This window comes from Ctenopharyngodon idella, chromosome 1, assembly GCF_019924925.1.
Source record: "Ctenopharyngodon idella isolate HZGC_01 chromosome 1, HZGC01, whole genome shotgun sequence".
Lineage (NCBI taxonomy): Eukaryota > Metazoa > Chordata > Actinopteri > Cypriniformes > Xenocyprididae > Ctenopharyngodon > Ctenopharyngodon idella.
The window spans coordinates 40,502,509-40,523,878 of record NC_067220.1 but is presented as its reverse complement, the minus strand read 5'-3'; the positions used below and the strand labels follow the sequence as shown (position 1 = coordinate 40,523,878).

Genomic DNA, 21,370 nt, shown 5'->3' with positions numbered 1-21,370 from the left:
AGTGTTGGTGTGGTTGTTTCAGTTGTTCTAACAGTTGTGCTCTCAGTTGTTGTGGCTGATGTTGATTCTGTTGTTGTGGCTGGTGTAGTTGTTTCAGTTGTACTCTCAGTTGTTGTGGCTGGTGTAGTTGTTTCAGTTGTACTAACAGTTGTGCTCTCATTTGTTGTGGCTGATGTTGATTCCGTTGTAGTGGCTGGTGTAGTTGTTTCAGCTGTACTAAGAGATGTGCTATCAGTTGTTGTGGCTGTTGAAGATTCTATTGTTGGTGGTGCTGGTGTAGTTGTTTCAGTTGTACTAACAGTTGTGCTCTCAGTTGCTGTGGCTGGTGTAGTTGTCTCAGTTGTACTAACAGCTGTGGTCTCAGTTGTTGTGGCTGGTGTAGTAGTTTCAGTTGTACTAACAGTTGTGCTCTCAGTTGTTGTGGCTGGTGTAGTTGTTTCAGTTGTACTAACAGTTGTGCTCTCAGTTGTTCTGGCTGGTGTAGTTGTTTCAGTTGTACTAATAGTTGTGCTCTCAGTTGTTGTGGCTGGCGTGGTTGTTTCAGTTGTACTAACAGTTGTGCTCTCAGTTGTTCTGGCTGGTGTAGTTGTTTCATTTGTGCTCTCAGTTGTTGTGGCTGGTGTAGTTGTTTCAGTTGTACTAACAGTTGTGCTCTCAGTAGTTGTGGCTGATGTTGATTCTGTTGTTGTGGCTGGTATAGTTGTCTCAGTTGTACTAACAGTTGTGCTCTCAGTTGTTGTGGCTGGTGTAGTTGTACTAACAGTTGTGCTCTCAGTTGTTGTGGCTGATGTTGATTTTGTTGTTGTGGTTGGTGTAGTTGTTTCAGTTGTACTAACAGTTGTGCTCTCAGTTGTTGTGGCTGGTGTAGTGGTTTCAGTTGTGCTAACAGTTGTGGTCTCAGTTGTTGTGGCTGGTGTGGTTGTTTCAGATGTACTAAGAGTTGTGCTCTCAGTTGTTGTGGCTGGTGTGGTTGTTTCAGTTGTACTAACAGTTGTGCTCTCAGTTGTTGTGGCTGATGTTGATTCTGTTGTTGTGGCTGGTGTAGTTGTTTCAGTTGTACTCTCAGTTGTTGTGGCTGGTGTAGTTGTTTCAGTTGTACTAACAGTTGTGCTCTCATTTGTTGTGGCTGATGTTGATTCCGTTGTAGTGGCTGGTGTAGTTGTTTCAGCTGTACTAAGAGATGTGCTATCAGTTGTTGTGGCTGTTGAAGATTCTATTGTTGGTGGTGCTGGTGTAGTTGTTTCAGTTGTACTAACAGTTGTGCTCTCAGTTGCTGTGGCTGGTGTAGTTGTCTCAGTTGTACTAACAGCTGTGGTCTCAGTTGTTGTGGCTGGTGTAGTAGTTTCAGTTGTACTAACAGTTGTGCTCTCAGTTGTTGTGGCTGGTGTAGTTGTTTCAGTTGTACTAACAGTTGTGCTCTCAGTTGTTCTGGCTGGTGTAGTTGTTTCAGTTGTACTAATAGTTGTGCTCTCAGTTGTTGTGGCTGGCGTGGTTGTTTCAGTTGTACTAACAGTTGTGCTTTCAGTTGTACTAACAGTTGTGCTCTCAGTTGTTCTGGCTGGTGTAGTTGTTTCATTTGTGCTCTCAGTTGTTGTGGCTGGTGTAGTTGTTTCAGTTGTACTAGCAGTTGTGCTCTCAGTAGTTGTGGCTGATGTTGATTCTGTTGTTGTGGCTGGTATAGTTGTCTCAGTTGTACTAACAGTTGTGCTCTCAGTTGTTGTGGCTGGTGTAGATGTTTCAGTTGTACTAACAGTTGTGCTCTCAGTTGTTGTGGCTGATGTTGATTCTGTTGTTGTTGTTGTGGTTGGTGTAGTTGTCTCAGTTGTATTAACAGTTGTGCTCACAGTTGTTGTGGCTGGTGTGGTTGTTTCAGTTGTACTAACAGTTGTGCTCTCAGTTGTTGTGGCTGGTGTAGTTGTACTAACAGTTGTGCTCTCAGTTGTTGTGGCTGATGTTGATTTTGTTGTTGTGGTTGGTGTAGTTGTTTCAGTTGTACTAACAGTTGTGCTCTCAGTTGTTGTGGCTGGTGTAGTGGTTTCAGTTGTGCTAACAGTTGTGGTCTCAGTTGTTGTGGCTGGTGTGGTTGTTTCAGATGTACTAAGAGTTGTGCTCTCAGTTGTTGTGGCTGGTGTGGTTGTTTCAGTTGTACTAACAGTTGTGCTCTCAGTTGTTGTGGCTGGTGTAGTTGTCTCGGTTGTACTAACAGTTGTGGTCTCAGTTGTTGTGGTTGGTGTAGTTGTTTCAGTTGTGCTCTCAGTTGTTGTGGCTGGTGTAGTTGTCTCAGTTGAACTAACAGTTGTGCTCTCAGTTGTGGTTGGTGTAGTTGTCTCAGTTGTACTAACAGTTGTGCTCTCAATTGTTGTGGCTGATGTTGATTCTGTTGTTGTTGTTGTGGTTGGTGTAGTTGTCTCAGTTGTATTAACAGTTGTGCTCTCAGTTGTTGTGGCTGGTGTGGTTGTTTCAGTTGTACTAACAGTTGTGCTCTGAGTTGTTGTCGCTGGTGTAGTTGTACTAACAGTTGTGCTCTCAGTTGTTGTGGCTGATGTTGATTCTGTTGTTGTGGTTGGTGTAGTTGTTTCAGTTGTACTAACAGTTGTGCTCTCAGTTGTTGTGGCTGGTGTGGTTGTTTCAGTTGTACTAACAGTTGTGCTCTCAGTTGTTGTGGCTGGTGTAGTTGTCTCGGTTGTACTAACAGTTGTGGTCTCAGTTGTTGTGGTTGGTGTAGTTGTTTCAGTTGTAATAACAGTTGTGCTCTCAGTTGTTGTGGCTGGTGTAGTTGTCTCAGTTGAACTAACAGTTGTGCTCTCAGTTGTGGCTGGTGTAGTTGTTTCAGTTGTACTAACAGTTGTGCTCAAAGTTGTTGTGGCTGATGTTGATTCTGTTGTTGTGGTTGGTGTAGTTGTCTCAGTTGTACTAACAGTTGTGCTCTCAGTTGTTGTGGCTGGTGTAGTTGTTTCAGTTGTACTAACAGTTGTGCTCTCAGTTGTTGTGGATGATGTTGATTCTGTTGTTGTTGTTGTTGTTGTTGTTGTTGTTGTGGTTGGTGTAGTTGTCTCAGTTGTACTAACAGTTGTGCTCTCAATTGTTGTGGCTGATGTTGATTCTGTTGTTGTGGTTGGTGTAGTTGTCTCAGTTGTACTAACAGTTGTGCTCTCAGTTGTTGTGGCTGGTGTGGTTGTTTCAGTTGTACTAACAGTTGTGCTCTCAGTTGTTGTCGCTGGTGTAGTTGTACTAACAGTTGTGCTCTCAGTTGTTGTGGCTGATGTTGGTTCTGTTGTTGTGGTTGGTGTAGTTGTCTCAGTTGTACTAACAGTTGTGATCTCAGTTGTTGTGGCAGGTGTAGTTGTCTCAGTTGTACTAAAAGTTGTGATCTCAGTTGTTGTGGCTGGTGTAGTTGTTTCAGTTGTACTGACAGTTGTGCTCTCAGTTTTTGTGTCTGGTGTGGTTGTTTCAGTTGTACTAACAGTTGTGCTCTCAGTTGTCATGGCTGTTGCAGATTCTGTTATTATTGGTGCTGGTGTAGATGTTTCAGATGTACTAACAGTTGTGCTCTCAGTTTTTGTTGATGTTGAAGATTCTGTTGTTGTTGTTGGTGGTGCTGGTGTAGTAGTCTCAGTTGTAGTAACAGTTGTCCTCTCAGTTGTTGTGGCTGGTGTAGTTGTTTCAGTTGTACTAACAGTTGTTGTGGCTGAGGTTGATTCTGTTGTTGTGGTTGGTGTAGTTGTTTCAGTTGTACTAACAGTTGTGCTCTCAGTTGTTCTGGCTGGTGTAGTTGTTTCAGTTGTACTAATAGTTGTGCTCTCAGTTGTTGTGGCTGGCGTGGTTGTTTCAGTTGTACTAACAGTTGTGCTCTCAGTTGTTCTGGCTGGTGTAGTTGTTTCATTTGTGCTCTCAGTTGTTGTGGCTGGTGTAGTTGTTTCAGTTGTACTAACAGTTGTGCTCTCAGTAGTTGTGGCTGATGTTGATTCTGTTGTTGTGGCTGGTATAGTTGTCTCAGTTGTACTAACAGTTGTGCTCTCAGTTGTTGTGGCTGGTGTAGATGTTTCAGTTGTACTAACAGTTGTGCTCTCAGTTGTTGTGGCTGATGTTGATTCTGTTGTTGTTGTTGTGGTTGGTGTAGTTGTCTCAGTTGTATTTACAGTTGTGCTCTCAGTTGTTGTGGCTGGTGTGGTTGTTTCAGTTGTACTAACAGTTGTGCTCTCAGTTGTTGTGGCTGGTGTAGTTGTACTAACAGTTGTGCTCTCAGTTGTTGTGGCTGATGTTGATTCTGTTGTTGTGGTTGGTGTGGTTGTTTCAGTTGTACTAACAGTTGTGCTCTCAGTTGTTGTGGCTGGTGTAGTTGTCTCGGTTGTACTAACAGTTGTGGTCTCAGTTGTTGTGGTTGGTGTAGTTGTTTCAGTTGTTCTCTCAGTTGTTGTGGCTGGTGTAGTTATTTCAGTTGAACTAACAGTTGTGCTCTCAGTTGTGGTTGGTGTAGTTGTTTCAGTTGTAATAACAGTTGTGCTCTCAGTTGTTGTGGCTGGTGTAGTTGTCTCAGTTGAACTAACAGTTGTGCTCTCAGTTGTGGCTGGTGTAGTTGTTTCAGTTGTACTAACAGTTGTGCTCTCAGTTGTTGTGGCTGATGTTGATTCTGTTGTTGTGGTTGGTGTAGTTGTCTCAGTTGTACTAACAGTTGTGCTCTCAGTTGTTGTGGCTGGTGTAGTTGTTTCAGTTGTACTAACAGTTGTGCTCTCAGTTGTTGTGGCTGATGTTGATTCTGTTGTTGTTGTTGTGGTTGGTGTAGTTGTCTCAGTTGTACTAACAGTTGTGCTCTCAGTTGTTGTGGCTGGTGTAGTTGTCTCGGTTGTACTAACAGTTGTGGTCTCAGTTGTTGTGGCTGGTGTAGTTGTTTCAGTTGTACTAAGAGTTGTGCTCTCAGTTGTTGTGGCTAGTGTGGTTGTTTCAGTTGTACTAACAGTTGTGCTCTCAGTTGTTGTGGCTGATGTTGATTCTGTTGTTGTAGTTGGTATAGTTGTTTCAGTTGTACTAACAGTTGTGCTCTCAGTTGTTGTGTCTGGTGTAGTTTCAGTTGTACTAACAGTAGTGCTCTGAGTTGTTGTGGCTGATGTTGGTTCTGTTGTTGTGGTTGGTGTAGTTGTCTCAGTTGTACTAACAGTTGTGCTCTCAGTTGTTGTGGCTGATGTTGATTCTGTTGTTGTGGTTGGTGTAGTTGTCTCAGTTGTACTAACAGTTGTGCTCTCAATTGTTGTGGCTGATGTTGATTCTGTTGTTGTGGTTGGTGTAGTTGTCTCAGTTGTACTAACAGTTGTGCTCTCAGTTGTTGTGGCTGGTGTGGTTGTTTCAGTTGTACTAACAGTTGTGCTCTCAGTTGTTGTGGCTGGTGTGGTTGTTTCAGTTGTACTAACAGTTGTGCTCTCAGTTGTTGTGGCTGATGTTGGTTCTGTTGTTGTGGTTGGTGTAGTTGTCTCAGTTGTACTAACAGTTGTGATCTCAGTTGTTGTGGCAGGTGTAGTTGTCTCAGTTGTACTAACAGTTGTGATCTCAGTTGTTGTGGCTGGTGTAGTTGGTTCAGTTGTACTGACAGTTGTGCTCTCAGTTTTTGTGTCTGGTGTGGTTGTTTCAGTTGTACTAACAGTTGTGCTCTCAGTTGTCATGGCTGTTGCAGATTCTGTTATTATTGGTGCTGGTGTAGATGTTTCAGATGTACTAACAGTTGTGCTCTCAGTTTTTTTTGATGTTGAAGATTCTGTTGTTGTTGTTGGTGGTGCTGGTGTAGTTGTCTCAGTTGTAGTAACAGTTGTCCTCTCAGTTGTTGTGGCTGGTGTAGTTGTTTCAGTTGTACTAACAGTTGTTGTGGCTGAGGTTGATTCTGTTGTTGTGGTTGGTGTAGTTGTTTCAATTGTACTAACAGTTGTGCTCTCAGTTGTTGTGGCTGGTGTAGTTGTTTCAGTTGTACTAATAGTTGTGCTCTCAGTTGTTGTGGCTGGCGTGGTTGTTTCAGTTGTACTAACAGTTGTGCTCTCAGTTGTTCTGGCTGGTGTAGTTGTTTCATTTGTGCTCTCAGTTGTTGTGGCTGGTGTAGTTGTTTCAGTTGTACTAACAGTTGTGCTCTCAGTAGTTGTGGCTGATGTTGATTCTGTTGTTGTGGCTGGTATAGTTGTCTCAGTTGTACTAACAGTTGTGCTCTCAGTTGTTGTGGCTGGTGTAGATGTTTCAGTTGTACTAACAGTTGTGCTCTCAGTTGTTGTGGCTGATGTTGATTCTGTTGTTGTTGTTGTGGTTGGTGTAGTTGTCTCAGTTGTATTTACAGTTGTGCTCTCAGTTGTTGTGGCTGGTGTGGTTGTTTCAGTTGTACTAACAGTTGATCTCTCTGTTGTTGTGGCTGGTGTAGTTGTACTAACAGTTGTGCTCTCAGTTGTTGTGGCTGATGTTGATTCTGTTGATTCTGTTGTTGTGGTTGGTGTAGTTGTTTCAGTTGTACTAACAGTTGTGCTCTCAGTTGTTGTGGCTGGTGTGGTTGTTTCAGTTGTACTAACAGTTGTGGTCTCAGTTGTTGTGGTTGGTGTCGTTGTTTCAGTTGTGCTCTCAGTTGTTGTGGCTGATGTAGTTATTTCAGTTGTAATAACAGTTGTGCTCTCAGTTGTGGCTGGTGTAGTTGTTTCAGTTGTACTAACAGTTGTGCTTTCAGTTGTTGTGGCTGGTGTGGTTGTTTCAGTTGTACTAACAGTTGTGCTCTCAGTTGTTGTGGCTGGTGTAGTTGTCTCGGTTGTACTAACAGTTGTGGTCTCAGTTGTTGTGGTTGGTGTAGTTGTTTCAGTTGTGCTCTCAGTTGTTGTGGCTGGTGTATTTGTGTCAGTTGAACTAACAGTTGTGCTCTCAGTTGTGGCTGGTGTAGTTGTTTCAGTTGTACTAACAGTTGTGCTCTCAGTTTTTGTGGCTGATGTTGATTCTGTTGTTGTGGTTGGTGTAGTTGCCTCAGTTGTACTAACAGTTGTGCTCTCAGTTGTTGTGGCTGGTGTAGTTGTTTCAGTTGTACTAACAGTTGTGCTCTCAGTTGTTGTGGCTGATGTTGATTCTGTTGTTGTTGTTGTGGTTGGTGTAGTTGTCTCAGTTGTACTAACAGTTGTGCTCTCAATTGTTGTGGCTGATGTTGATTCTGTTGTTGTTGTTGTGGTTGGTGTAGTTGTCTCAGTTGTATTAACAGTTGTGCTCTCAGTTGTTGTTGCTGGTGTGGTTGTTTCAGTTGTACTAAAAGTTGTGCTCTGAGTTGTTGTCGCTGGTGTAGTTGTACTAACAGTTGTGCTCTCAGTTGTTGTGGCTGATGTTGATTCTGTTGTTGTGGTTGGTGTAGTTGTTTCAGTTGTACTAACAGTTGTGCTCTCAGTTGTTGTGGCTGGTGTAGTGGTTTCATTTGTACTAAGAGTTGTGCTCTCAGTTGTTGTGGCTGGTGTGGTTGTTTCAGTTGTACTAACAGTTGTGGCCTCAGTTATTGTGGTTGGTGTAGTTGTTTCAGTTGTGCTCTCAGTTGTTGTGGCTGGTGTAGTTATTTCAGTTGTAATAACAGTTGTGCTCTCAGTTGTTGTGGCTGGTGTAGTTGTCTCAGTTGAACTAACAGTTGTGCTCTCAGTTGTGGCTGGTGTAGTTGTTTCAGTTGTACTAACAGTTGTGCTCTCAGTTGTTGTGGCTGATGTTGATTCTGTTGTTGTGGTTGGTGTAGTTGTCTCAGTTGTACTAACAGTTGTGCTCTCAGTTGTTGTGGCTGGTGTAGTTGTTTCAGTTGTACTAACAGTTGTGCTCTCAGTTGTTGTGGCTGATGTTGATTCTGTTGTTGTTGTTGTTGTTGTTGTGGTTGGTGTAGTTGTCTCAGTTGTACTAACAGTTGTGCTCTCAGTTGTTGTGGCTGGTGTAGTTGTCTCGGTTGTACTAACAGTTGTGGTCTCAGTTGTTGTGGCTGGTGTAGTTGTTTCAGTTGTACTAAGAGTTGTGCTCTCAGTTGTTGTGGCTAGTGTGGTTGTTTCAGTTGTACTAACAGTTGTGCTCTCAGTTGTTGTGGCTGATGTTGATTCGGTTGTTGTAGTTGGTATAGTTGTTTCAGTTGTACTAACAGTTGTGCTCTCAGTTGTTGTGTCTGGTGTAGTTTCAGTTGTACTAACAGTAGTGCTCTGAGTTGTTGTGGCTGATGTTGGTTCTGTTGTTGTGGTTGGTGTAGTTGTCTCAGTTGTACTAACTGTTATGCTCTCAGTTGTTGTGGCTGATGTTGATTCTGTTGTTGTGGTTGGTGTAGTTGTCTCAGTTGTACTAACAGTTGTGCTCTCAGTTGTTGTGGCTGGTGTAGTTGTTTCAGTTGTACTAACAGTTGTGCTCTCAGTTGTTGTGGCTGATGTTGATTCTGTTGTTGTGGTTGGTGTAGTTGTCTCAGTTGTACTAACAGTTGTGCTCTCAGTTGTTGTGGCTGATGTTGATTCTGTTGTTGTGGTTGGTGTAGTTGTCTCAGTTGTACTAACAGTTGTGCTCTCAGTTGTTGTGGCTGGTGTGGTTGTTTCAGTTGTACTAACAGTTGTGCTCTGAGTTGTTGTCGCTGGTGTAGTTGTACTAACAGTTGTGCTCTCAGTTGTTGTGGCTGATGTTGGTTCTGTTGTTGTGGTTGGTGTAGTTGTCTCAGTTGTACTAACAGTTGTGATCTCAGTTGTTGTGGCAGGTGTAGTTGTCTCAGTTGTACTAACAGTTGTGATCTCAGTTGTTGTGGCTGGTGTAGTTGTTTCAGTTGTACTGACAGTTGTGCTCTCAGTTTTTGTTTCTGGTGTGGTTGTTTCAGTTGTACTAACAGTTGTGCTCTCAGTTGTCATGGCTGTTGCAGATTCTGTTATTATTGGTGCTGGTGTAGATGTTTCAGATGTACTAACATTTGTGCTCTCAGTTTTTGTTGATGTTGAAGATTCTGTTGTTGTTGGTGGTGGTTCTGGTGTAGTTGTCTCAGTTGTAGTAACAGTTGTCCTCTCAGTTGTTGTGGCTGGTGTAGTTGTTTCATTTGTACTAACAGTTGTTGTGGCTGAGGTTGATTCTGTTGTTGTGGTTGGTGTAGTTGTTTCAGTTGTACTAACAGTTGTGCTCTCAGTTGATGTGGCTGGTGTCGTTGTTTCAGTTGTACTCACAGTTGTTCTCTCAGTTGTTGTGGTTGGTGTAGTTGTTTCAGTTGTGCTCTCAGTTGTTGTGGCTGGTTTAGTTGTTTCAGTTGTACTAACAGTTGTGCTTTCAGTTGTTGTGGCTGATGTTGATTCTGTTATTGTGGTTGGTGTAGTTGTTTCAGTTGTACTAACAGTTGTGCTCTCAGTTGTTGTGGCTGATGTTGATTCTGTTGTTGTGGTTGGTGTAGTTGTTTCAGTTGTACTAACAGTTGTGCTCTCGGTTGTTGTGGCTGGTGTAGTTGTTTCAGTTGTACTAACAGTTGTGCTCTCAGTTGTTGTGGCTGATGTTGATTCTGTTGTTGTGGTTGGTGTAGTTGTCTCAGTTGTACTAACAGTTGTGCTCTCAGTTGTTGTGGCTGATGTTGGTTCTGTTGTTGTGGTTGGAGTAGTTGTCTCAGTTGTACTAACAGTTGTGATCTCAGTTGTTGTGGCAGGTGTAGTTGTCTCAGTTGTACTAACAGTTGTGATCTCAGTTGTTGTGGCTGGTGTAGTTTTTTCAGTTGTACTGACAGTTGTGCTCTCAATTTTTGTGTCTGGTGTGGTTGTTTCAGTTGTACTAACAGTTGTGCTCTCAGTTGTCGTGGCTGTTGCAGATTCTGTTATTATTGGTGCTGGTGTAGTTGTTTCAGTTGTACTAACAGTTGTTGTGGCTGAGGTTGATTCTGTTGTTGTGGTTGGTGTAGTTGTTTCAGTTGTACTAACAGTTGTGCTCTCAGTTGTTGTCGCTGGTGCAGTTGTACTAACAGTTGTGCTCTCTGTTGTTGTGGCTGGTGTAGTTGTTTCAGTTGTACTAACAGTTTTGCTCTCAGTTGTTGTCGCTGGTGTAGTTGTTTCAGTTTTACTAACAGTAGTGCTCTCAGTTGTTGTGGCTGGTGTAGTTGTCTCAGTTGTACTAACAGTTGTGCTCTCAGTTGTGGCTGGTGTAGTTGTTTCAGTTGTACTAACAGTTGTGGTCTCAGTTGTGGCTGATCTTGGTTCTGTTGTTGTGTTTGGTGTAGTTGTCTCAGTTGTACTAACAGTTGTGATCTCAGTTGTTGTGGCAGTTGTAGTTGTCTCAGTTGTACTAACAGTTGTGCTCTCAGTTGTTGTGGCTGGTGTAGTTGTCTCAGTTGTACTAACAGTTTTGCTCTCAGTTGTTGTGGTTGGTGTAGTTGTTTCAGTTGTGCTCTCAGTTGTTGTGGCTGGTGTAGTTGTTTCAGTTGTACTAACAGTTGTGCTCTCAGTTATTGTGGCTGATGTTGATTCTCTTGTTGTGGTTGGTGTAGTTGTTTCAGTTGTACTAACAGTTGTGCTTTCAGTTGTTGTGGCTGATGTTGATTCTGTTGTTGTGGTTGGTGTAGTTGTCTCAGTTGTACTAACAGTTGTGCTCTCAGTTTTTGTGGCTGATGTTGATTCTGTTGTTGTGGTTGGTGTAGTTGTTTCAGTTTTACTAACAGTTGTGCTCTCAGTTGTTGTGGCTGATGTTGATTCTGTTGTTGTGTTTGGTGTAGTTGTTTCAGTTGTACTAACAGTTGTGATCTCAGTCGTTGTGGCTGGTGTAGTTGATTCAGTTGTACTAACAGTTGTGCTCTCACTTGTGGCTGGTGTGGTTGTTTCAGTTGTACTAACAGTTGTGCTCTCAGTTGTTGTGGCTGATGTTGATTCTGTTGTTGTGGTTGGTGTAGTTGTTTCAGTTGTACTAACAGTTGTGCTTTTAGTTGTTGTGGCTGGTGTTGATTCTGTTGTTGTGGTTGGTGTAGTTGTTTCAGTTGTACTGAAAGTTGTGTTCTCAGTTGTTGTGGCTGGTGTAGTGGTTTCAGTTGTGATTTCAGTTGTTGTGGCTGGTGTTGATTCTGTTGTTGTGGTTGGTGTAGTTGTTTCAGTTGTACTGAAAGTTGTGCTCTCAGTTGTTGTGGCTGATGTTGATTCTGTTTTTGTGGTTGGTGTAGTTGTTTCAGTTGTACTAATAGTTGTGCTTTCAGTTGTTGTGGCTGATGTTGGTTCTGTTGTTGTGGTTGGTGTAGTTGTCTCAGTTGTACTAACAGTTGTGATCTCAGTTGTTGTGGCAGGTGTAGTTGTCTCAGTTGTACTAACAGTTGTGATCTCAGTTGTTGTGGCTGGTGTAGTTGTTTCAGTTGTACTGACAGTTGTGCTCTCAGTTTTTGTTTCTGGTGTGGTTGTTTCAGTTGTACTAACAGTTGTGCTCTCAGTTGTCATGGCTGTTGCAGATTCTGTTATTATTGGTGCTGGTGTAGATGTTTCAGATGTACTAACATTTGTGCTCTCAGTTTTTGTTGATGTTGAAGATTCTGTTGTTGTTGGTGGTGGTTCTGGTGTAGTTGTCTCAGTTGTAGTAACAGTTGTCCTCTCAGTTGTTGTGGCTGGTGTAGTTGTTTCATTTGTACTAACAGTTGTTGTGGCTGAGGTTGATTCTGTTGTTGTGGTTGGTGTAGTTGTTTCAGTTGTACTAACAGTTGTGCTCTCAGTTGTTGTGGCTGGTGTCGTTGTTTCAGTTGTACTCACAGTTGTTCTCTCAGTTGTTGTGGTTGGTGTAGTTGTTTCAGTTGTGCTCTCAGTTGTTGTGGCTGGTTTAGTTGTTTCAGTTGTACTAACAGTTGTGCTTTCAGTTGTTGTGGCTGATGTTGATTCTGTTATTGTGGTTGGTGTAGTTGTTTCAGTTGTACTAACAGTTGTGCTCTCAGTTGTTGTGGCTGATGTTGATTCTGTTGTTGTGGTTGGTGTAGTTGTTTCAGTTGTACTAACAGTTGTGCTCTCGGTTGTTGTGGCTGGTGTAGTTGTTTCAGTTGTACTAACAGTTGTGCTCTCAGTTGTTGTGGCTGATGTTGATTCTGTTGTTGTGGTTGGTGTAGTTGTCTCAGTTGTACTAACAGTTGTGCTCTCAGTTGTTGTGGCTGATGTTGGTTCTGTTGTTGTGGTTGGAGTAGTTGTCTCAGTTGTACTAACAGTTGTGATCTCAGTTGTTGTGGCAGGTGTAGTTGTCTCAGTTGTACTAACAGTTGTGATCTCAGTTGTTGTGGCTGGTGTAGTTTTTTCAGTTGTACTGACAGTTGTGCTCTCAATTTTTGTGTCTGGTGTGGTTGTTTCAGTTGTACTAACAGTTGTGCTCTCAGTTGTCGTGGCTGTTGCAGATTCTGTTATTATTGGTGCTGGTGTAGTTGTTTCAGTTGTACTAACAGTTGTTGTGGCTGAGGTTGATTCTGTTGTTGTGGTTGGTGTAGTTGTTTCGGTTGTACTAACAGTTGTGCTCTCAGTTGTTGTCGCTGGTGCAGTTGTACTAACAGTTGTGCTCTCTGTTGTTGTGGCTGGTGTAGTTGTTTCAGTTGTACTAACAGTTTTGCTCTCAGTTGTTGTCGCTGGTGTAGTTGTTTCAGTTTTACTAACAGTAGTGCTCTCAGTTGTTGTGGCTGGTGTAGTTGTCTCAGTTGTACTAACAGTTGTGCTCTCAGTTGTGGCTGGTGTAGTTGTTTCAGTTGTACTAACAGTTGTGGTCTCAGTTGTGGCTGATCTTGGTTCTGTTGTTGTGTTTGGTGTAGTTGTCTCAGTTGTACTAACAGTTGTGATCTCAGTTGTTGTGGCAGTTGTAGTTGTCTCAGTTGTACTAACAGTTGTGCTCTCAGTTGTTGTGGCTGGTGTAGTTGTCTCAGTTGTACTAACAGTTTTGCTCTCAGTTGTTGTGGTTGGTGTAGTTGTTTCAGTTGTGCTCTCAGTTGTTGTGGCTGGTGTAGTTGTTTCAGTTGTACTAACAGTTGTGCTCTCAGTTATTGTGGCTGATGTTGATTCTCTTGTTGTGGTTGGTGTAGTTGTTTCAGTTGTACTAACAGTTGTGCTTTCAGTTGTTGTGGCTGATGTTGATTCTGTTGTTGTGGTTGGTGTAGTTGTCTCAGTTGTACTAACAGTTGTGCTCTCAGTTTTTGTGGCTGATGTTGATTCTGTTGTTGTGGTTGGTGTAGTTGTTTCAGTTTTACTAACAGTTGTGCTCTCAGTTGTTGTGGCTGATGTTGATTCTGTTGTTGTGTTTGGTGTAGTTGTTTCAGTTGTACTAACAGTTGTGATCTCAGTCGTTGTGGCTGGTGTAGTTGATTCAGTTGTACTAACAGTTGTGCTCTCACTTGTGGCTGGTGTGGTTGTTTCAGTTGTACTAACAGTTGTGCTCTCAGTTGTTGTGGCTGATGTTGATTCTGTTGTTGTGGTTGGTGTAGTTGTTTCAGTTGTACTAACAGTTGTGCTTTTAGTTGTTGTGGCTGGTGTTGATTCTGTTGTTGTGGTTGGTGTAGTTGTTTCAGTTGTACTGAAAGTTGTGTTCTCAGTTGTTGTGGCTGGTGTAGTGGTTTCAGTTGTGATTTCAGTTGTTGTGGCTGGTGTTGATTCTGTTGTTGTGGTTGGTGTAGTTGTTTCAGTTGTACTGAAAGTTGTGCTCTCAGTTGTTGTGGCTGATGTTGATTCTGTTTTTGTGGTTGGTGTAGTTGTTTCAGTTGTACTAATAGTTGTGCTTTCAGTTGTTGTGGCTGATGTTGGTTCTGTTGTTGTGGTTGGTGTAGTTGTCTCAGTTGTACTAACAGTTGTGATCTCAGTTGTTGTGGCAGTTGTAGTTGTCTCACTTGTACTAACAGTTGTGCTCTCAGTTGTTGTGGCTGGTGTAGTTGTTTCAGGTGTACTAACAGTTGTGCTTTCAGTTGTTGTGGCTGATGTTGATTCTATTGTTGGGTTTGGTGTAGTTGTCTCAGTTGTACTAACAGTTGTGATCTCAGTTGTTGTGGCTGGTGTAGTTGTTTCAGTAGTAGTGACAGTTGTGCTCTCAGTTGTTGTGTCTGGTGTGGTTGTTTCAGTTGTACTAACAGTTGTGCTCTCAGTTGTTGTTGATGTTGAAGATTCTGTTGTTGTTGTTGTTGGTGGTGCTGGTGTAGTTGTCTCAGTTGTACTAACAGTTGTCCTCTCAGTTGTTGTGGCTGGTGTAGTTGTTTCAGTTGTACTAACAGTTGTGCTCTCAGTTTTTGTCGCTGGTGTAGTTGTACTAACAGTTGTACTCTCAGTTGTTGTGGCTGAGGTTGATTCTGTTGTTGTGGTTGTTGTTGAGGTTGGTGTAGTTGTCTCAGTTGTACTAACAGTTGTGCTCTCAGTTGTTGTAGCTGGTGTAGTTGTTTCATTTGTACTAACAGTTGTGGTCTCAGTTGTTGTGGTTGGTGTAGTTGTTTCAGTTGTGCTCTCAGTTGTTGTGGCTGGTGTAGTTGTTTCAGTTGTACTCACAGTTGTGCTCTCAGTTGTTGTGGCTGATGTTGATTCTCTTGTTGTGGTTGGTGTAGTTGTTTCAGTTGTACTAACAGTTGTGCTCTCAGTTGTTGTGGCTGGTGTAGTTGTTTCAGTTGTACTAACATTTGTGCTCTCAGTTCTTGTGGCTGATGTTGATTCTGTTGTTGTGGTTGGTGTAGTTGTTTCAGTTGTACTAACAGTTGTGCTCTCAGTTGTTGTGGCTGGTGTAGTTGTTTCAGTTGTAGTAACAGTTGTCCTCTCAGTTGTTGTGGCTGGTGTAGTTGTTTCAGTTGTACTAACAGTTGTTGTGGCTGAGGTTGATTCTGTTGTTGTGGTTGGTGTAGTTGTTTCAGTTGTACTAACAGTTGTGCTCTCAGTTGTTGTGGCTGGTGTAGTTGTTTCAGTTGTACTCACAGTTGTTCTCTCAGTTGTTGTGGTTGGTGTAGTTGTTTCGGTTGTGCTCTCAGTTGTTGTGGCTGGTGTAGTTGTTTCAGTTGTACTAACAGTTGCGCTCTCAGTTGTTGTGGCTGGTGTGGTTGTTTCAGTTGTACTATCAGTCGTGCTCTCAGCTGTTGTGGCTGATGTTGATTCTGTTGTTGTGGTTGATGTAGTTGTTTCAGTTGTACTAACAGTTGTGCTTTCAGTTGTTGTGGCTGGTGTTGATTCTGTTGTTGTGGTTGGTGTAGTTGTTTCAGTTGTACTAACAGTTGTGCTCTCAGTTGTTGTGGCTGGTGTAGTGGTTTCAGTTGTACTAACAGTTGTGCTCTCAGTTGTTGTGGCTGGTGTACTTATTTCAGTTGTACTAAGAGTTGTGCTCTCAGTTGTTATGGCTGGTGTGGTTGTTTCAGTTGTACTAACAGTTGTGGTCTCAGTTGTTATGGTTGGTGTAGTTGTTTCAGTTGTGCTCTCAGTTGTTGTGGCTGGTGTGGTTTTTTCAGTTGTACTATCAGTTGTGCTCTCAGTTGTTGTGGCTGATGTTGATTCTGTTGTTGTGGTTGGTGTAGTTGTTTCAGTTGTACTAACAGTTTTGCTTTCAGTTGTTGTGGCTGGTGTTGATTCTGTTGTTGTGGTTGGTGTAGTTGTTTCAGTTGTACTCACAGTTGTGCTCTCAGTTGTTGTGGCTGATGTTGATTCTGTTGTTGTGGTTGGTGTAGTTGTTTCAGTTGTACTAACAGTTATGCTCTCATTTGTTGTGGCTGGTGTAGTTGTTTCAGTTGTGCTTTCAGTTGTTGCGGCTCGTGTTGATTCTGTTGTTGTGGTTGGTGTAGTTTTTTCAGTTGTACTGAAAGTTGTGCTCTCAGTTGTTGTGGCTGATGTTGATTCTGTTTTTGTGGTTGGTGTAGTTGTTTCAGTTGTACTAACAGGTGTGCTCTCAGTTGTTGTGGCTGGTGTAGTTGCTTCAGTTGTACTAACAGTTGTGCTCTTAGCTGTTGTGGCTGATGTTGATTCTATTGTTGGGGTTGGTGTAGTTGTTTCAGTTGTACTGACAGTTGTGCTCTCAGTTGTCGTGGCTGTTGCAGATTCTGTTATTATTGGTGCTGGTGTAGATGTTTCAGATGTACTAACAGTTGTGCTCTCAGTTGTTGTTGATGTTGAAGATTCTGTTGTTGTTGTTGGTGGTGCTGGTGTAGTTGTCTCAGTTGTACTAACAATTGTCCTCTCAGTTGTTGTGGCTGGTGTAGTTGTTTCAGTTGTACTAACAGTTGTGCTCTCAGTTGTTGTCGCTGGTGTAGTTGTACTAACAGTTGTACTCTCAGTTGTTGTGGCTGAGGTTGATTCTCTTGTTGTGGTTGGTGTAGTTGTTTCCGTTGTACTAACAGTTGTGCTCTCAGTTGTTGTGGCTGATGTTGATTCTGTTGTTGTAGTTGGTGTAGTTGTTTCAGTTGTACTAACAGTTGTGCTCTCAGTTGTTGTGGCTGATGTTGATTCTGTTGTTGTGGTTGGTGTATTTGTTTCAGTTGTACTAACAGTTGTGCTCTCAGTTGTTGTGGCTGGTGTAGTTGATTCAGTTGTACTCTCAGATGTTGTGGCCGATGTTGATTCTGTTGTTGTGGTTGGTGTAGTTGTTTCAGTTGTACTAACAGTTGTGCTCTCAGGTGTTGTGGCTGATGTTGATTCTGTTGTTGTGGTTGGTGTAGTTGTTTCAGTTGTACTAAGAGTTGTGCTCTCAGTTGTTGTGGCTGGTGTGTTTGTTTCAGTTGTACTAACAGTTGTGGTCTCAGTTGTTGTGGTTGGTGTAGTTGTTTCAGTTGTGCTCTCAGTTGTTGTGGCTGGTGTAGTTGTTTCAGTTGTACTAACAGTTGTGCTCTCAGTTGTTGTGGCTGGTGTGGTTGTTTCAGTTGTACTAACAGTTGTGCTCTCAGTTGTTGTGGCAGATGTGGATTCTTTTGTTGTAGTTGGTGTAGTTGTTTCAGTTGTACTAACAGTTGTGCTCTCAGTTGTTGTGTCTGGTGTAGTTGTTTCAGTTGTACTAACAGTAGTGCGCTTAGCTGTTGTAGCTGGTGTAGTTGTCTCAGTTGTACTAACAGTTGTGCTCTCAGTTGTTGTTGCTGATGTTGATTCTGTTGTCGGGGTTGGTGTAGTTGTCTCAGTTGTACTAACAGTTGTGCTCTCAGTTGTTGTGGCTGGAGCAGTTTCAGTTGTACTGACAGTTGTGCTCTCAGTTGTTGTGGCTGGTGTGGTTGTTTCAGTTGTACTAACAGTTGTGCTCTCAGTTGTCGTGGCTGTTGCTGATTCTGTTATTATTGGTGCTGGTGTAGATGTTTCAGATCTACTAACAGTTGTGCTCTCAGTTTTTGTAGCTGTTGAAGATTCTGTTGTTGTTGTTGGTGGTGCTGGTGTAGTTGTCTCAGTTGTACTAACAGTTGTGCTCTCAGTTGTTGTGGCTGGTGTAGTTGTACTAACACTTGTGCTCTCAGTTGTTGTGGCTGATGTTGATTCTGTTGTTGTGGTTGGTGTAGTTATTTCAGTTGTACTAACAGTTGTGCTTTCAGTTGTTGTGGCTGGTGTAGTGGTTTCAGTTGTACTAACAGTTGTGCTCTCAGTTGTTGTGGCTGGTGTAGTTGTTTCAGTTGTACTAACAGTTGTGCTCTTAGTTGTTTTGGCTGGTGTAGTTATTTCAGATGTAATAACAGTTGTGCTCTCAGTTGTTGTGGCTGGTGTGGTTGTTTCAGTTGTACTATCAGTTGTGCTCTCAGTTGTTGTTGCTGTTGAAGATTCTGTTGTTGTTGTTGGTTGTTCTGGTGTAGTTGTCTCAGTTGTACTAACAGTTGTGCTCTCAGTTGTTGTGGCTGGTGTACTTGTTTCAGTTGTTCTAACCGTTGTGCTCTCAGTTGTTGTGGCTGATGTTGATTCTGTTGTTGTGGCTGGTGTACTTGTTTCAGTTGTACTAACCGTTGTGCTCTCAGTTGTTGTGGCTGGTGTGGTTGTTTCAGTTGTACTATCAGTTGTGCTCTCAGTTGTTGTGGCTGGTGTAGTTGTTTCAGTTGTAATAACAGTTGTGCTCTCAGTTGTTGTGGCTGGTGTTGTTGTTTCAGTTGTACTAACAGTTGTATTCTCAGTTGTTGTGGCTGGTGTGTTTGTTTCAGTTGTACTAACAGTTGTGCTCTCAGTTGTTGTTGCTGTTGAAGATTCTGTTGTTTTTGTTGGTTGTTCTGGTGTAGTTGCCTCAGTTGTACTAACCGTTGTGCTCTCAGTTGTTGTGGCTGGTGTACTTGTTTCAGTTGTACTAACCCTTGTGCTCTCAGTTGTTGTGGCTGGTGTAGTTGTGCTGTCAGTTGTTGTGGCTGGTGTGGTTGTTTCAGTTGTACTATCAGTTGTGCTCTCAGTTGTTGTTGCTGATGTTGATTCTGTTTTTGTGGTTAGTGTAGTTGTTTCAGTTGTACTAACAGTTGTGCTCTCAGTTGTTGTGGCTGATGTTGATTTTGTTGTTGTGGTTGGTGTAGTTGTTTCAGTTGTACTAACAGTTGTCCTCTCAGTTGTTGTGGCTGGTATAGTGGTTTCAGTTGTACTAACAGTTGTGCTCTCAGTTGTTGTGGCTGGTGTAGTTGTTTCAGTTGTATTAACAGTTGTGCTCTCAGTTGTTGTGGCTGGTGTAGTTGTCTCAGTTGTAATAACAGTTGTGCTCTCAGTTGTTGTGGCTGGTGTGGTTATTTCAGTTGTACTAACATTTGTGGTCTCAGGTGTCGTGGCTGTTGCTGATTCTGTTATTATTGGTGCTGGTGTAGATGTTTCAGATGTCCTAACAGTTGCGCTCTCAGTTGTTGTTGCTGTTGAAGATTCTGTTGTTGTTGTTGGTTGTTCTGGTGTAGTTGTCTCAGTTGTACTAACAGTTGTGCTCTCAGTTGTTGTGGCTGGTGTACTTGTTTCTGTTGTACTAACCGTTGTGCTCTCAGTTGTTGTGGCTGATGTTGATTCTGTTGTTGTGGTTGGTGTAGGTGTTTCAGTTGTTCTAACAGTTGTGCTCTCAGTTGTTGTGGCTGATGTTGATTCTGTTGTTGTGGTTGGTGTAGTTGTTTCAGTTGTACTAACAGTTGTGCTCTCAGTTGTTGTGGCTGGTGTAGTGGTTTCAGTTGTACTAACAGTTGTGCTCTCAGTTATTGTGGCTGGTGTAGTTGTTTCAGCTGTACTAACAATTGTGCTCTCAGTTGTTGTGGCTGGTGTAGTTGTTTCAGCTGTACTAACAGTGTTACTCTCAGTTTTTGTGGCTGGTGTTGTTGTTTCAGTTGTACTCTCAGTTGTTTTATCTGGTGTGGTTGTTTCAGTTGTACTAACATTTGTGGTCTCTGGTGTCGTGGCTGTTGCTGATTCTGTTATTATTGGTGCTGGTATAGATGTTTCAGATGTCCTAACAGTTGCGCTCTCAGTTGTTGTTGCTGTTGAAGATTCTGTTGTTGTTGTTGGTTGTTCTGGTGTAGTTGTCTCAGTTGTACTAACAGTTGTGCTCTCAGTTGTTGTGGCTGGTGTAGTTGTCTCAGTCGTACCAACAGTTGTGCTTTCAGTTGTTGTGGCTGATGTTGATTCTGTTGTAGTGGCTGTTGTATTTGTTTCATTTGTACTCACAGTTGTGCTTTCAAATGCAGTCGAAGATTGAGTCATTAAAGTTGACAATGTTGTTTGTGATTCTTTTGTGGTGTCTAATGAACTGGTGGAGGATTCACCAAGTGTTGTTGTGATTGTAAAGGGCATTGTTGTTGTTGTTGTTGTGATTGTGGCGACATCTATTGCTGTTGTAGATGTTTCTGCTACACTAGTGTTGGATGCTTCAGCACTAGATATAATGTATGTTCCAACCGTATCTGAAGAGTTTGTTGTTTGCGTGATAGAGATTTCCACTGTACCTACTAAAATGATAGAAAATGTTTACTTTCAATGGAACTTCATGTGAGTAATCCCAAAAAATATTGAACTTAAAGTCAATTAATGGACAGTGTTAAATATTTTACTAAACATAGGCTAAAACTATCAATTACATGGCAATAAAATGTTTTACTAATTGTCCAATATGTTCGGAAAACAAAAACGAAAATTAACAAAATTCGGTAAGAATCTTTTTTTAAAAATATTAACTGTACCATTAACTATGCGTAATGCAGAACCTGATTTCAACAAGTGCAACATGTTCCTGGATCAACATCTTTGTTGATTCTGGAACAATATTGCCATTAACTAATCAGATTTAAGGGACAAGTTTACAAGTTTATGTCAGGGTTTAGCTTACAACCAGGGTTAGGTGCTTTTGACATTATCCACCTATCATTTCACTCTGATTTTAGGGATAACTTATGGGTAGGGTTAGATTCATGGGTAGGGATATGGTTATGATTAAATTTTTAGACTGTAATGTTGTTTCAGGATCAACAATATATGTTCACCCACGAACATGTCTAACTCAGCAAAATCAGGACATGCATGAGCAACAATGAAACTACTTGATTAAGGAAGTTGAAGCTGTATACATTTGACAAAAATCAGCCACAAGGTGGCATACTAATTTTTACAATCTCAAGAACAATACGGGATAATCTCTAAATTCTTCTTGTCTATAAATTTTTGAATTTGCCTAAATACATACAGTCGTGGTCAACAGTTTACACACACCTAATGTTAATTATATATATATATATATATATATATATATATATATATATATTATATATATATTAACAAAATAAGAGGGATCATACAAAATGCATGTTGTTTTTTGTTTAGTACTGTCCTAAATAAGATATGTTACATAAAATATGTTAACGTATAGTCCACAAGACAAAAAAAAAAAAAAAAGTTGAATTCATAAACATTACCCCATTCGAAAGTTTACATGTGCTTGATTCTTAATACTGTGTGGCAGTACCTCGATTAACCATGGCTGTTTATTTGTTTTGAGATGGTTGTTAATGGGTTTGTCCTGAGCAGTTAAACTGCCTAAATCAGTGAATGTTTTCACCTTGTAATAATTGTGTATGAGGCCCCAGTTGTCCACAGTTTAAAAAGATGGATCTTAAAATCATACAGTCACTGCTGGACAGGGTTCAAGTAAGCCAAAGATGCTGGAAAACCAAAGAAATTGTGGGACCTGGAGGATTTTTCTGAAGAACATTGGGCAGTTTAACTGCTCAGGACAAACAATAGACTCATAAACACAACCATCACAAAAAAACAAAAAAAAAAACAAAAAAAAAAAGCCGTGGATCATCCAGGTAACAATACATAGTATTAAGAATCAAGCGTATGTTTGCGTATGTAGCGTATGTACTTTTGAACTGGGTAATTTCTATAAACTCAACTTTTACTTTGTCTTGTGGATTATATGTAAACATCTTTTATGTAAAATATCTTATTCAGGATGGTACTAAATAAACATTCATTTTGTAATTGAACCATTCAAAAGTTTGGGATCGGTAAGATTTTTAATGTTTTTTAAAATAAGTTTTATTTTA

The 21,370-nt window shown here is 41.6% G+C and overlaps 1 protein-coding gene across 1 annotated transcript; it reads right to left on the bottom strand.

Annotated features, from left to right (window-relative positions):
- Positions 1–1,004: 1,004 nt before the first annotated feature.
- Positions 1,005–18,500, bottom strand: LOC127512232 (mucin-2-like; the record flags this gene model as incomplete). Its single annotated transcript, XM_051892952.1, has 13 exons — positions 1,005–1,983; positions 3,465–3,471; positions 5,903–6,635; positions 7,743–8,672; positions 8,826–9,200; positions 9,243–9,704; positions 9,855–10,529; positions 10,620–10,649; positions 11,604–12,113; positions 12,567–12,911; positions 14,556–16,007; positions 17,418–17,522; positions 17,565–18,500. Coding segments are annotated over 13 exons (7,539 nt in total), but the record flags the coding sequence as incomplete, so codon positions are not given.
- Positions 18,501–21,370: the final 2,870 nt, after the last annotated feature.